Source organism: Apostichopus japonicus, chromosome 20 (genome assembly GCF_037975245.1).
Source record: "Apostichopus japonicus isolate 1M-3 chromosome 20, ASM3797524v1, whole genome shotgun sequence".
Classification (NCBI taxonomy): domain Eukaryota; kingdom Metazoa; phylum Echinodermata; class Holothuroidea; order Aspidochirotida; family Stichopodidae; genus Apostichopus; species Apostichopus japonicus.
This window is the reverse complement of record NC_092580.1, coordinates 32,142,832-32,156,027: the sequence shown is the minus strand read 5'-3', so window position 1 is coordinate 32,156,027 and position 13,196 is coordinate 32,142,832. Positions and strand designations below refer to the sequence as shown.

Here is a 13,196-nt window from a genome sequence, read left to right as displayed (position 1 = left end):
CTTTTAAGTTTGTGTATATCAAGTATCATAAGTTTTGGAAACATTCCTAAATGGTGACCTCTAGTGCCAGGAAGTTGGAGGATGCCTGCAGACCTGTTTCTGTAGAATTATCGTAGAATCCGTCGCCATTCCTGTAGACGTATAAACATTGTTGATTTATTGTGAAAGTTTGGGAAGGGGTTTGGGGGAGGGGGGTTTGGGGGAGGGGGGTTTGGGGGAGGGGGTTTGGGGGAGGGGGGTTTGGGGAGGGGGGTTAACTTATGTCATTCAGTACTGTCCTAAATTGTTTCACACATGCAATAGTCAGAGCTGATCTACATTCATCGTAAATGTACGTAAGCAGTTGATCTGTGTTGATACAAAACGAAAAATGCAAAAATTCGAGTAGATTTATATTAGAAATTGCTAACATCAACTAACAAAATCTACTGCACTACTAGACTATGTTTATGTATACTTGTATGATGTCTGTCTCGTACTTAGAATTTCATTTTATGCTCATTTCCACCGACAAAAAAGTTGTGTACCTTTAATACCATTATGCTGTAGCCGTTTTTGTTTACTGGTTTGTTCAAGGACGTATTTTGTACAGAAAGTAAAGTAAATTGGAATATAGATACGTAGATATTTAATTTGAATTTTGTCCCGTAAGTCGTACATTGATACATTGATAGAAATGGCCATAGGTCTCCCTACGTCTTTGGTGTATTTTTTATGGTTTAAAATCCCTAGCAACGAAACTTTGTATTATTAACATTGGTGATAGCAGTCTGCCGAGAGTGGCGACTGTAGCAGTATCATTCATTGTTGTGTGTGTTTTATTTTCATAACTAAGATTCACCATTATCTAAATTTTCTTTTTTTTATAAAGAAAGATCTTTATTTTGTAACGTGTAACTAGTATGTCGTTTAGGTCTTTTTTACTTTTGTTTTACAAACATTTCCATTTAGTTCATCAATCAGATGTATATTTGAAGTCTTTGTTTGGTATTCCAGTATTGTCGTAGTTGAACTTGGATTGGAGACCAAATAAAACAGTGACATTATAAAAGTCTATAAAATAATGGTTTGACAGTGGCCAGAGATCTTGTAACATCTGCTTGACAACAATCATTTTAAGTATGGAGACTTGGGAGTCGTCAGTAAAACTTGGTTGGTAAATGCAGAAAGTTTGATGTAGCATTTCTTCAAAACCTAGTCAAATAAATAAATTTGAGAACATTCTCTCACCATTATAGTGAAGTTTAATAGCAGCGACATTCAGTAGTAGGTCTGAGCAACTATTCCCAGTATGAGCTTTATATTATCCTACATCCTCAGAGAGCTGACCAATCACTGACACAGACCATAGCAAAGAAATTGGTGGCAGTATTAAAGATCTCTTAAAGCAGCTGTATGTTTAATATTCATAGACTTGGTTTGAGACTCTCAATTTGAGTTGGGTCTGAGTTGTCACTTATGTGATGTCACTCTATACTGTATGTACCTTGATACCATTCGGCCCAACTATGCCATTTCTATGGTTACAATAATTTGGGTGCTGCTAACTAGCAAGTTATTGATCATTTATTCCTGTACAGAAAATGTTGTGTCCCTCACATTTAACAAATTGACCTATGCCCAGTTTCATAATTGGTGGTGTTATGTTTGTGGGCTGAAGTAGCAGAACATGTATTCAGGTACCTGGAATTCCTTAAACTGCTAAGTTCATTACTGCCAGCTTGTTTCAGGAAATAAAGGAACTTGTCTGGGTTTCTTATTAAAGTTTTATATAACGTATCCTGCACCTGACACACTTGTCTTTCACAAATGAAAACTTAAGCCTTGTTTTTTATGTCTAGAATGGGTCCCGAGTTTTACATGTAAAGTAGGCAAGACATATTTCTTTAAATCGTTAAAGTGTGATTGTCCTAAAATTGCATTCTGTTTTTGTACCATTTTTTTTTTTATAAAGGTATATAATTTCCAGCTTTTGTACCAGTTTTGCTCCTAAATATTCAATATTGTCTGTTGAGTGTTGTTATTGATTGATTTATTGATTATTGTTTGTTATTGATTGTTCAAGTCAAGTCAAGTTTATTGCAAGTTGACCTTGTATGTACTATTACCCCATAACTCCAGATCTCTCTGCTGTTGTTCAAGGCATGCCCAAACCGTGACATAATTCTTATGTCACGCCCAAACCGTGACATAATTCCTATGGGATAGATGATCAAGATGAACAAGTTATCGATAGCGCAGGATAAGAAAACATCTCTGTTTGAATGATTCTAACAATGATATCACAGAGCCACTTGTGCTCAGTTATGTACTGTTATTACCTTGCTTTGATGGCAACAGTAATTTAATGTTGTTTACAAATAAATCATGAAATCCAACAATGTCTGTTATTGAGTATAAACGCTTTCAGTTGCAACATCATTTCAGTGAACTATTAAAAAGAAAATCAGTGAAATGATGAGATGTTACCTCCTGGAGGTGACTGTGATGTTTAGACAAGTTAGACAACATTCCAGTCTTTTGAGGTTATATTTGAAGGTGAACACAGAATTTGGTCCAATACTAACCAGCATTTACTCCAAAGAAAAGTTAGTCAATTGTGAATCAATTCGAATCTAAATATATCATCACTTAGACACTGTGTTATCTTAACAACAGTCGCATACATAAAGCAACATGGAATGAAACAAAGGAAAATTTCTTCAAAAATGCTTCATTAATTGAAAAGAAACCTTACTGCATTGAATACTAATGAGTCACATTGTAATTAGATTCTTATGTGGAAATGTTACCAAAATTCAATCAAATCTTAAACAACAACGATAAAAAAATAATAAAAATTTCTTAGTTTAGAGTGAATTTTGTTCACAAACAACTCTATCATCTATTGTGTAAAGATGAAAATCTTTCTCCTTTGTTTTGTATAGATATTTTTTATTTTAATTATATTTAGTTGGTGCCCCAGAAGTGTACACATGCCAACATCTTTATCATTCAGATAATTGGATGTGTTTTTATGTATTCAAATATACCATTTTGTGAAGGATAATGTCTTGAACAAAAAAATAAATAAATAAAATGGTCATGGACACAGGCAAGTTCCAAAAGTATTTCTTCTTTTTATTTATCATGCATAATTAGCTGACATTAAGTTGTGTTTTGTGTTATTCAGTGAAACATGAAGAAAAACAACAACCATTATAAACCATAAAACTTTACAGACAAATTAAGGTACTTGAAATGCAATAAAAAAGCAGAAACCAAAATACTGTTTCAGTGAAATATGCTTTTGTAATTTAATTTTTTTTCTTCCTTTTTTTTTTTTGTACGTGTTTGTTGAACTAAAGAAAGAGAGAATTGAAAACGAGTGGTTGCCAATTTGATAAGACACACAAACAGGTTTACCAGTGAAGGTGATCATATATTTTCGGTCTCCACAGGACAATTTTTTTATAACTTAATGTTAATTGCATGGAGAATATGACCAAACGATTTTCATGGAATGACTTAAGCATTGCTGCAATATTGTATGAATTAGACCAAAATTGGTATTGGATATGATATTCCTTAAAAAGAGGTTAAATCGAGATAAATCCAAACCCTGAATACTGAGTAGAGGTGCCTGGAGTTACTTCCCTAACATTAAATGACTAGAGCTGGCCGGAGTTACTTCCCTAACATTAACTGACTAGAGCTGGCTGGAGTTACTTTCCTAACATTAACTGACTAGAGCTGGCTGGAGTTACTTCCCTAACATTAACTGACTAGAGCTGGCTGGAGTTGCTTCCCTAACATTAACTGACTAGAGCTGGCTGGAGTTGCTTCCCTACCGTTAACTGGCTAGAGTTACTTCCCTACAATTAACTGACTACAGCTGGCTGGAGTTACTTCCCTAACATTAACTGGCTATGTTCAAAGTAGAACATTCTAGAACATATTATATGGGTCAATTTTAGAAATGAAAGATCAAAACATCAGTTAGAATGTTAAATGAACTTCCTCCTTTTTTTCCTTGAAATACAAATTGCTGAAACTTTTTTCCCCAGAAAAGTGGTTTATGTGACAATCTGCAATGGTTCTGTAGGTACTAAACAGACTATTGCATTGTTTGCATTTGAGATGGAAATTCCGTAATATCTTTACAATGCAGCTAGGCTTCCTGTGATACGTCCACAGATATAAATAATAATAATAATATCAAATTTATATTGCGCTCTAATCATTCAAGATGTGCTCAATTGGGCTTTACAACCAGAACAAGTACTGAATGAAACAAGACTTAATAATAATATCTGAAATAAACACCATTTAAATTAGTTAAGGTATGAGCGTCTCTAATGTTTTGTGGTACAGAGTTTTGCAGCCGCCACACTGAATTTTGTCCGACTTACAGGTACATCAAGCAGGGATTTTGTTGGAGGAGCTAAGATTAAGTTTAGGGCTATGCTTCTTACTCATACCAATTATGTATTCCAGAGCCCAATGATGAAATGTATGTAAGGGCAAATATTTTGAATTGGTCGAGGTACTTAACAGGAAAGTCAATGAAAATTCTTGGGGTGATGTGGTGATACCGTTTAGCTCTAGTAATCAGACGGGCTGCTGTGTTTTGTATGGGCTGGAGACGACTGATGAGTGATTGTGGCACAGACTGCGGAAAGGAATTACAGTAATCTAAGCCGGAGGATACAAGGGCGTGGACAGGCAATCTGTATATCGATCAGAGGATATTTATACAGAGTAATATTAAATGCTTCATAAAAATAGAACAAGTTATTCCAATGAGAGACTGTTATTGCTTCCCAAATTTTCCCACCGGTACATTCGCGCTTTGAACATTATTGAGTTCCTGTCTTCCGTTTTCATCTCTGCTAGGGATGGCTGATAAAAATATGTGCGGTATAAAGAAAGATAACAGGAGATGAAATTAGGAAGCTGTCTGATTGGCTAATTGCATTTACTAACAATTTCATTCATCATTTTTAGGATAAATTGGACACACAACTTCTGAGACCATAGATATTTTGCTCTCTCTAAATGGGACTTTGCATCACTTATAATGTTGACCTGGTCTAAACGATTGTGCACCAGTAATACAGCGCCACTAAGAGTAAACTCCTTAGCTATTTACAATGTTTAACAAGCACTCAGTAATAGTAGTAGTAGTACTGTGAATGGCCATGCTAACCTATACAACTACTTCAGGTAGGGAGATATATGTCCTAAAGCATCTCTCAAGGTTACAAAATCATCTAAAACCCATGGTGTTTCCTTTAATGTTAATTCTTGGCCACAACATTCATCAGGGATGTATTACATATGATGAAATAACATGAACAGTCATATCGGTAACATAAATGAATATGGATGTCAGTGACTAACTACTCAGATTTTATCAGACTGATGTGAAACATAAAAAACCATTTAAGTAAAAGTAGCAGAAGACTTAGACTAACAATGGGTAGGTACCCCTGATACCAGCATTATTTAAAATAAAAAGTACATTAAATAAAATCTAAATTAAATATTTAAAATTAAAAAAAAATATATATTAAATAAAAACCAACTAGTCAAAGTGAAGAGAACTACATATGGAAAATAAAATATGAAATTATGAAAACATTCTTCATGTGACTAGTCCAAAGGTGGGGAAAGGGTACAAAAGTGATTGGCTATTATCAGCACTTTAGCCTTCTAGTAATGCCAATCTCTGAGGATATTTCCTTTATACTTACACATTCAAATTGTCACATTTTAACCCTTTGAATAGGTTTGGGATTAATGTAAGAAGATACAACCTTCTGGAAATTACTTCTTACAGAACCAAGTGTTAGTTTAGCATCATAGATTTGACCATTACTACTGACCACCTGTTATTACCCATCATAAACAAAGGAAATTTGTCAAATATGTCAAATCAATATGATTTTAGCATGGCAATTAGGGGAGGAGGCACTAATAATATGAAATCACAAAAAAATGAAGAAAACACTGCCTTATCCACTTTCATCTCATCCCCTTCCAATCTAACCCTCTCGCACTTGGCCATGCACACAGATTTTTTATGATATCACTGAAAACTAATCAAATCATTACCACAATACAATAAAGGGTAACTATTCTCCTAAAAAATGATATCGTGCAAACGACATACACAAGAATAAAAGGAAAGAAGAAAAAAAAGGGATAATATTGCATTATTTACAAAGCTGACAAAAACCAAAGATTAAAAAAGTGTTTACAAAAGAAATGTGTATTTACATCTGAATTAACAACACATTGTGTTGATTATATAATGCCCTGGTTATTGTATACAAATCCCGAAAATTAAAAAATAAATATTTCAGAAATGCTTGTTTTGAGTTTTACTGGCCAGACATAATTGCCCTCTACAAAATAGCGAGTGACACTTGAGCAGTAGAAAATATAAAAATTAATAACAATGTAGTTAATAACAATTTTCGTGAGATATGAACTAACTTATCATCGATCTTATCATTGATCATCGATTGATTTTTAATGATCATGGTCCAACCTTGACAGCTATTTCATACATAAATCCCAAGAAAAGAAAATTCACAATTAGTTGCACTAACAGACTTGTTCCATCGAGTGAACTAAATACGCGATGACCAGAGTGGTTTCAATCCCTGCGATAAGTACCAAGTTTACAATCTACTTACGTTAACATTGAACAAAGTGTATAAAAAGCCAAATTCATCCTTGTGAGGTATAAACTACACCCTTCTCTTTCAAGGGTTATTCCAGTACCAGAGCTAAATTTTTCTGTAACCATTAGAATTCAGCTCAGCAAACAAATAGTTTCGCTTCCTTAGAAGAAAGAGGAATCCAGTCCTTCAGTCATAGCATAATGCTAGAACTGTATAATCTGCATAAACTGTTTTCCTTCTCAAGCTCTCCAAAATATATGGTGTATTTCTATAAGTGCTTTTACTAATTCTTACATGAATTCTAGCTACCTTAAAAAATACAATACAAAGTAACAAACAGTTTTCAACAAAACTTATTATTTTAATAAGAGCAATGTGGTGATTAATTTCCAAAAAATAGGTGAGATTTATTTTATTTCTGATTTACATGCAACAAAATGAAAAAGAAATTAATGATGTTTGCTAAGAAATTTTTAGTTCTCTGTCATGTTAGGCATACCAAATACAAATCTACATCAAACAATTTTGCTCCATTCGGTGAGAACTTAACAGAAGCACGACACATGTTTTAACAATATCTTTACTCGTTTTGTGTTTCCAAAATTATTTTGGTATTAAAGTCTCAATGTGTGTTTGCCAATTTTAACTTAACCCTCATTGAAAATAACACCGTTCTATGCAATTTTCATATTTAATAATCATTATTTTATTGAGTTATCTGTTGTTAAACATTTTGAGCTAAATAAAATTCGCCAGATTTTTTTAACGAGTCTGTAGATTCTACAAACTTCCCTCAAAATTTGCAAGCCCTTCCCAACAGATCATGTGCCAATCAAATCTCTGTTTTTTTTACGACCGTTAGGCATAGGACTTACTAGTGGACGATACAAGTATATATAGGTTACATTTTGTGGGCGGTCGCAGTGATTTTACGGTAAACGGTTTGCACCATAAGGGGAACAGAAAAAAAGTTTCTTTCTTTCGATTGCAACAGCTTTTCTTCATTAAACCCACCTGGTCAGAGTGCATTTAGAATAAGAAACATTGAATCTGCTTCGGAAGTTTGTTTTCCGAAATTCATCAGCAAACACGTATTGAGACTTTAACCAAAAAGCAAAGAAAAGAGAGATTTCAGGCAGACACAGAACAGACATTATAACCAATATCATCATCGAATTCACCATCAACATGCAGTGCATAGAATGTAAACAACAGGGACGAAATACCTCTCACACTCTCTTGTTCGATGGCAAAAGGCACACCTTTCGGACAAATATCATCATCCCAGTATTTATTATGCAAATATATCTCCATATTTCTTTGTTTGAAAAGGGAAAAAAATTCTTCATTTTGTTAAAGTGAAAGACAGATGTGTTGCCCTGAAAGGCATTCCAATATGACATTGAAATGTCATTAATTTTGACTATTAACTAAAAATATGCAAAATTGATAAAATATGGCCGTATAATTTAAAATATTTCCTGTATTCCTGATAAATTTGTTCGCCCTGAAATCAAAGACTGTCCCGCAATATAGTTAATACTCGAAGTATCTTCGACACGGCACATGCCGTGGATTCCGCAGAACGAGAATTCCGCAAAATGAGAACGCCCTCTGGAGATTATCAGTTTGGAAGCAAAGGACACAACTTAGGGGTTAGTACAGTAAACCGGTAAGGGATTTGCCTAACAATAGCCTAACCTGAAATTCTCAGATATTTACTCTTTTTTTTATTCATTTAATTCATAGTTACTTTGATATAGCTGTATTTGTGTCTATATATATGTAATAAAAACAATAACTTTTTGATTGGATCATCAATCATTCCTGATTGGTTGATCCTATGGATGCTTTTGATGTTGTCTTTTTCTCTCTCATTATTTCCCTAAATATTATCGATCTTGATTTATTTCAGGTCTTTATTCCTCTCTGCTGCCTACTAAGAGATCCATTTTATTGCACTCCATTGTAAATAAGCCGCCCAAAGTAAAATTGCACAATGTATGATGATCGATTCACGGTGCTCAGCGATCGTGAGTTGATTCCGTTTCACACCAATGAGAGGCATACTTGACATTGACCGATATCAAACATGAACTTTCTTAGCACTTAAAGGATAGCATTGTCTCGAGAAAAAAAATAACCGAAAAATCAAAGTACATCTAAATGGGATATGTTGCAGAACTTAACCAGACACTGGCAAGAAAGGTATTAAAAAAAATTGGGGATTTTGTTCGATAAAGTTTTGCAAATGTAAGACATTTGGAATGGAATGAAAGACACCAAAGCTGTCAGGAATTTAATGAAAACAGAAAATTCAGAAATTGCCATGTGATTATAAATTATGAAAACTTTTTTAATTAAGCAAACTGTGGATTTAGGATGCAATGTGTGGATGGGAGGGGGGGTGGAGGAAGTGTGCAGGAAGGAGACATTACTATCCGTAGCCTAAAAGGCACAAACCTTCTGCTGACAAACCTCACAATTGGATTACTCTTTGTGCCCAGACTCATTTTCATGTGTGTGATGAGCACTTCTATTGAATAAAACTTACAATAAGCAAGAGCCTATACAACTGTCTCTTAGATGGAAAGCAAGGTTTGTTTGACTCTAATAAAAACAACATTTTCCTTACAAACAGATTCCTGATAGAAATAACATAGACCTTTCCAGATACCTCCAATGGCTTTTGCATGCCGTGTGATGACTTAATGTATGCTTCTCTCGGCACTAATTCATCCCACCCAAGAAATATCAGAATTGTGAGAAATACAACAACAAAAAAATAGAAAAAGATTATAAAGCAGAAAATTAAATTCATTCTCACAGCTTCAAATCAGGCTGAATTTGAGCTATGGGATTGCTAGCTACCAATGGTTGTATTTACAAATACAAAGAGAAAAGATTTTGGACTTTCACATGTCACAAAATTTGAAATGTAACTCCATATAGAAAGATTTTGAAACGCTTTCAGCCACTTCATAAATGGTTAACATAAGTGACATTATTACTATACCAACACACACCGGTGTAGCGGTCAAATAAAAAAAATATGGTTAAATGGTGCTGTAAATAAGGTTATTTGACCCAACTGAAATATGTCACTTATCACGTTTTTGCCTAAAATGACATTCGGGAAATAACAAGCAGTGTTCACAGGTGTACATCAAATGTTTTAGCTGAGGTAGCATTTCATTACAAATTTCTTATACTTTTTTTTAATATTTTTCTTACCTAAAATACTCTATTATGATGGCTGAGAATATCTTAAACATAAAAAGACATTTAATTTGTGCTTTAGTGAAGACAATAAAGACATTTTACAAAGCCCCACCCCACCCCCCCCCCCACAACTGTCTACTCCTCTTTACCTCAGGAGACAAAGAAGAAAACCTGAATTAAAATCATAATAATAATAAGAATGAAACAATGCCTAAGGATGGTACTCCTGAACACCACAAAGTCAATATACATGGTTGTGAGATTTGAATCTCTAATCAGTGATTAATAAAAAACAATAATAAAAACAACTGAAAAAAATTCTCAAAAAGCTCTGTGCATTCATTTTGGAATTCAATTTTCATCTGAAAGTACCATTAAAATTAATTTGTTTTTGCATTATCTATCGTTTTTTGCCCATACAAGGGATTTCAAACTTTTTCTAGATTACTGCCACGAATAAATTTTCTCCATTTAGTTTACCCTCATTTCATGTTTTGGCTATGATATGTATTTTCTATTGTTGTTTTGAAAAAAAAAAAAAAAAACTTGCATTATCCAACATGTATGTTAATCTTAACACTTAACCAATTAGGTGACAGATTAAAAGAAGAAGATAAGTTGAATAAGATGACATGCCCATCTCAGCCCCTTAGATCTATCTCAAAGGCACTAAAGATCTCCATTACAGAGAATAAAACCAGAAAACGAAAACGTTTAGTGGTTCCGATGTCTAAACACAGGTACCAAAAACAATAGGGCACATCTACACATCACGGGCATCTACCTACCAAGTATGATACTGACAAATCTTGTGGTCGTTGAGAATATTGTGTTTACAAGCCAATTCCCACGATTTCCCATCAATCCCCACCCACCCATGAATACTAATGAGGTTTCAAGTTGTTGTTGCAAAAAAACATGTACATACTATGTACTTACATCACCATACCAAGTATCAACTAAATGGGACATACGTTTGAAGAGAAATTGACATTTTAAGTTTATTACATTAAGCCCCGCCCAATCATTAATATGCATGATAGCCCCACCACAAACAATAGGGATCATCTACTGACCCTGACCAATATATATAACAAGTATGACATCAATCACATGTTTCATTCTTGAGATACAGTGTTTACAAGCTAGGACAAAACACACACACATGTATATATACACACATGCCAACTGGACTGCATAGGTTCCGATGGAACAAAAAATTTTTTTTTTAAATGATGGAATTAAATGATGGAATTATGATCATATTTATACCCTGTGAAAATCTAGAAGAACACAGAGGGGTGGATAGTCAACTCATTTATTGCTCAACTGTACTAAACAGTGTAACAACATCCCTGATGCCTGCCCTCTCTGTCCATCTCTACCCTTCATATAATAAACCATAGCATTTAAAAAGATGAGGTTAACATGTTTGGCATGGCTTGCAAGTTCACACAACTACTTCTACAGTAGGTAGCTTCAATTTTTGCTGGTTTTTTTACTTGTTTCTCAAACATGGAATAAAATACTAAATATCTCTGCTTTAAGTCTGCCAGTAAATTAAATTATGACAGAGTTTTCCTTTGTTCTACATTATAGCAAGAAAAAAATTTCTACATTAGGATGTGTGGGCACATTGATTTTTTGATACAGAAATCCTTTGCTAATATCCCCCTTATGAATAACAAGGACCACACCTACTATAATAGTACTAAAACAATTTTAAAAATCAAAGAACATTTTTAAGTGTTTACACTGACCAAGTAAAACAAATTTAAAAACCCCAATATGAAGTATATTCAGTTAATAATATATAATGACCAATCCATAAATGGAAATATTTATAAACATACAGAATGATTTCACAGTTGTAAGCATTTCTTGAAGCAAATGTTAGGCAACAGTTTTTTTGTTCTTCAGCTTTCATCATTTTCATTGCATAAGTGTTTGTGCAAAAATAAGTTGAAATTTTTTGCCGTTTCAGTATCATAGCAAATTGTGCATTACTTCACAAAGAAACACAACTTTATACAAACTTCAAAGACTTATGAGTGTCAACTTCACGAAACATCGACAGGCATGACAATACAAAGGGATACTGTTATAAACAATCGTTCTTGGCCTGGCGGTATTAAAGATAAATTAAAATAATGCAACTGAAAGAGATATATTGAAAAATGCCCTCTTCTATCAGCTCAGTACCTTCAACAACATACAAAGGCAACAAATTCTGTTGGATAATATAAAAACAGACGAGAAAGAGTGAAAAACAAGAAAAGAAGCTAAATATAAAAAATTAAAAATAAAGAAGGATTACAGAACTGAAATAAATATTTGATCATATCAGCGATAATCATAAATTAACAACATTATCAAATTCGATACTGGCTTAACAAATTACCCACAATTGTGAGAAATTATTTCAAAACACGGTCGCAAATTGTAAACGGTCTCGGAAAAAAAAAACTTGAGATCGGGGGTCACAGACTGGTACTGTCGACTTCCGATTCGCGTCCTACTGAATCTCCCGACCAGACTAGATGATCGGACTCTTGCGACTCGTCCCTCGAATCCGAAGCTGAACTCATCTCAGAATGTTCCAGTTTGTTCATCGGGGTGCGTTCCTGACAGATCAGTGCGACCGGTTCAAACAGTAGGTGCGCACTGGTTACATCTTCTCGTGACAGCGTGTCTGGGATAGAAGACTCTTGTTTGGTCAGCCATCTGTTGACTCGTTCACCCGGTGAGGGATTCCTGGCGCCGTTAGCTGATGCAGGGCCAGAGAGGTTACCATCCACTGTTTCATAAAACAAAACCAATCGACAAAATGATAGAAGAATCGAACACAGAAACTATAATTAACATTTGGAAATATGTATGATAATTCCTACTCTTACATGATACAACAAGAGTCAGGAAGGACGATCAATTTATGATAAATCCTACTCTTAAGATACAAGGAGAGTCAGGAAGGACGATCAATTTATGATATATCTTACTCTTACATGATACATTGAGAGAGAGGAAGGACAATCAATTTATGATAAATCCTACTCTTAAGATACAAGGAGAGTCAGGAAGGACGATCAATTTATGATATATCTTACTCTTACATGATACATCGAGAGAGAGGAAGGACAATCAATTTATGATAAATCCTACTCTTAAGATACAAGGAGAGTCAGGAAGGACGATCAATTTATTTTGCTGCTTCTTTTGCATTGTCGAAAAGTAGTTAGATGGAAATGGGTTCGACTCTCAAACCTTACACAAAGAAGGCAGAAACTTTTCAGTAATTCCAAA

At 34.2% G+C, this 13,196-nt stretch overlaps 1 protein-coding gene across 3 annotated transcripts in view; it reads right to left on the bottom strand.

The window, feature by feature from the left end:
- Window positions 1–2,917: 2,917 nt before the first annotated feature.
- Window positions 2,918–13,196, bottom strand: part of LOC139961670 (uncharacterized) — a 118,882-nt gene continuing 108,603 nt past the window's right edge. For all 3 annotated transcript variants that reach the window (XM_071961056.1, XM_071961055.1, XM_071961057.1), the window contains exon 16: window positions 2,918–12,690. In XM_071961056.1, coding sequence (XP_071817157.1) covers window positions 12,374–12,690 — 317 coding nt within the window. In that variant the 3' untranslated portion in view covers window positions 2,918–12,373. The remainder of the gene's footprint in view (window positions 12,691–13,196) is intronic.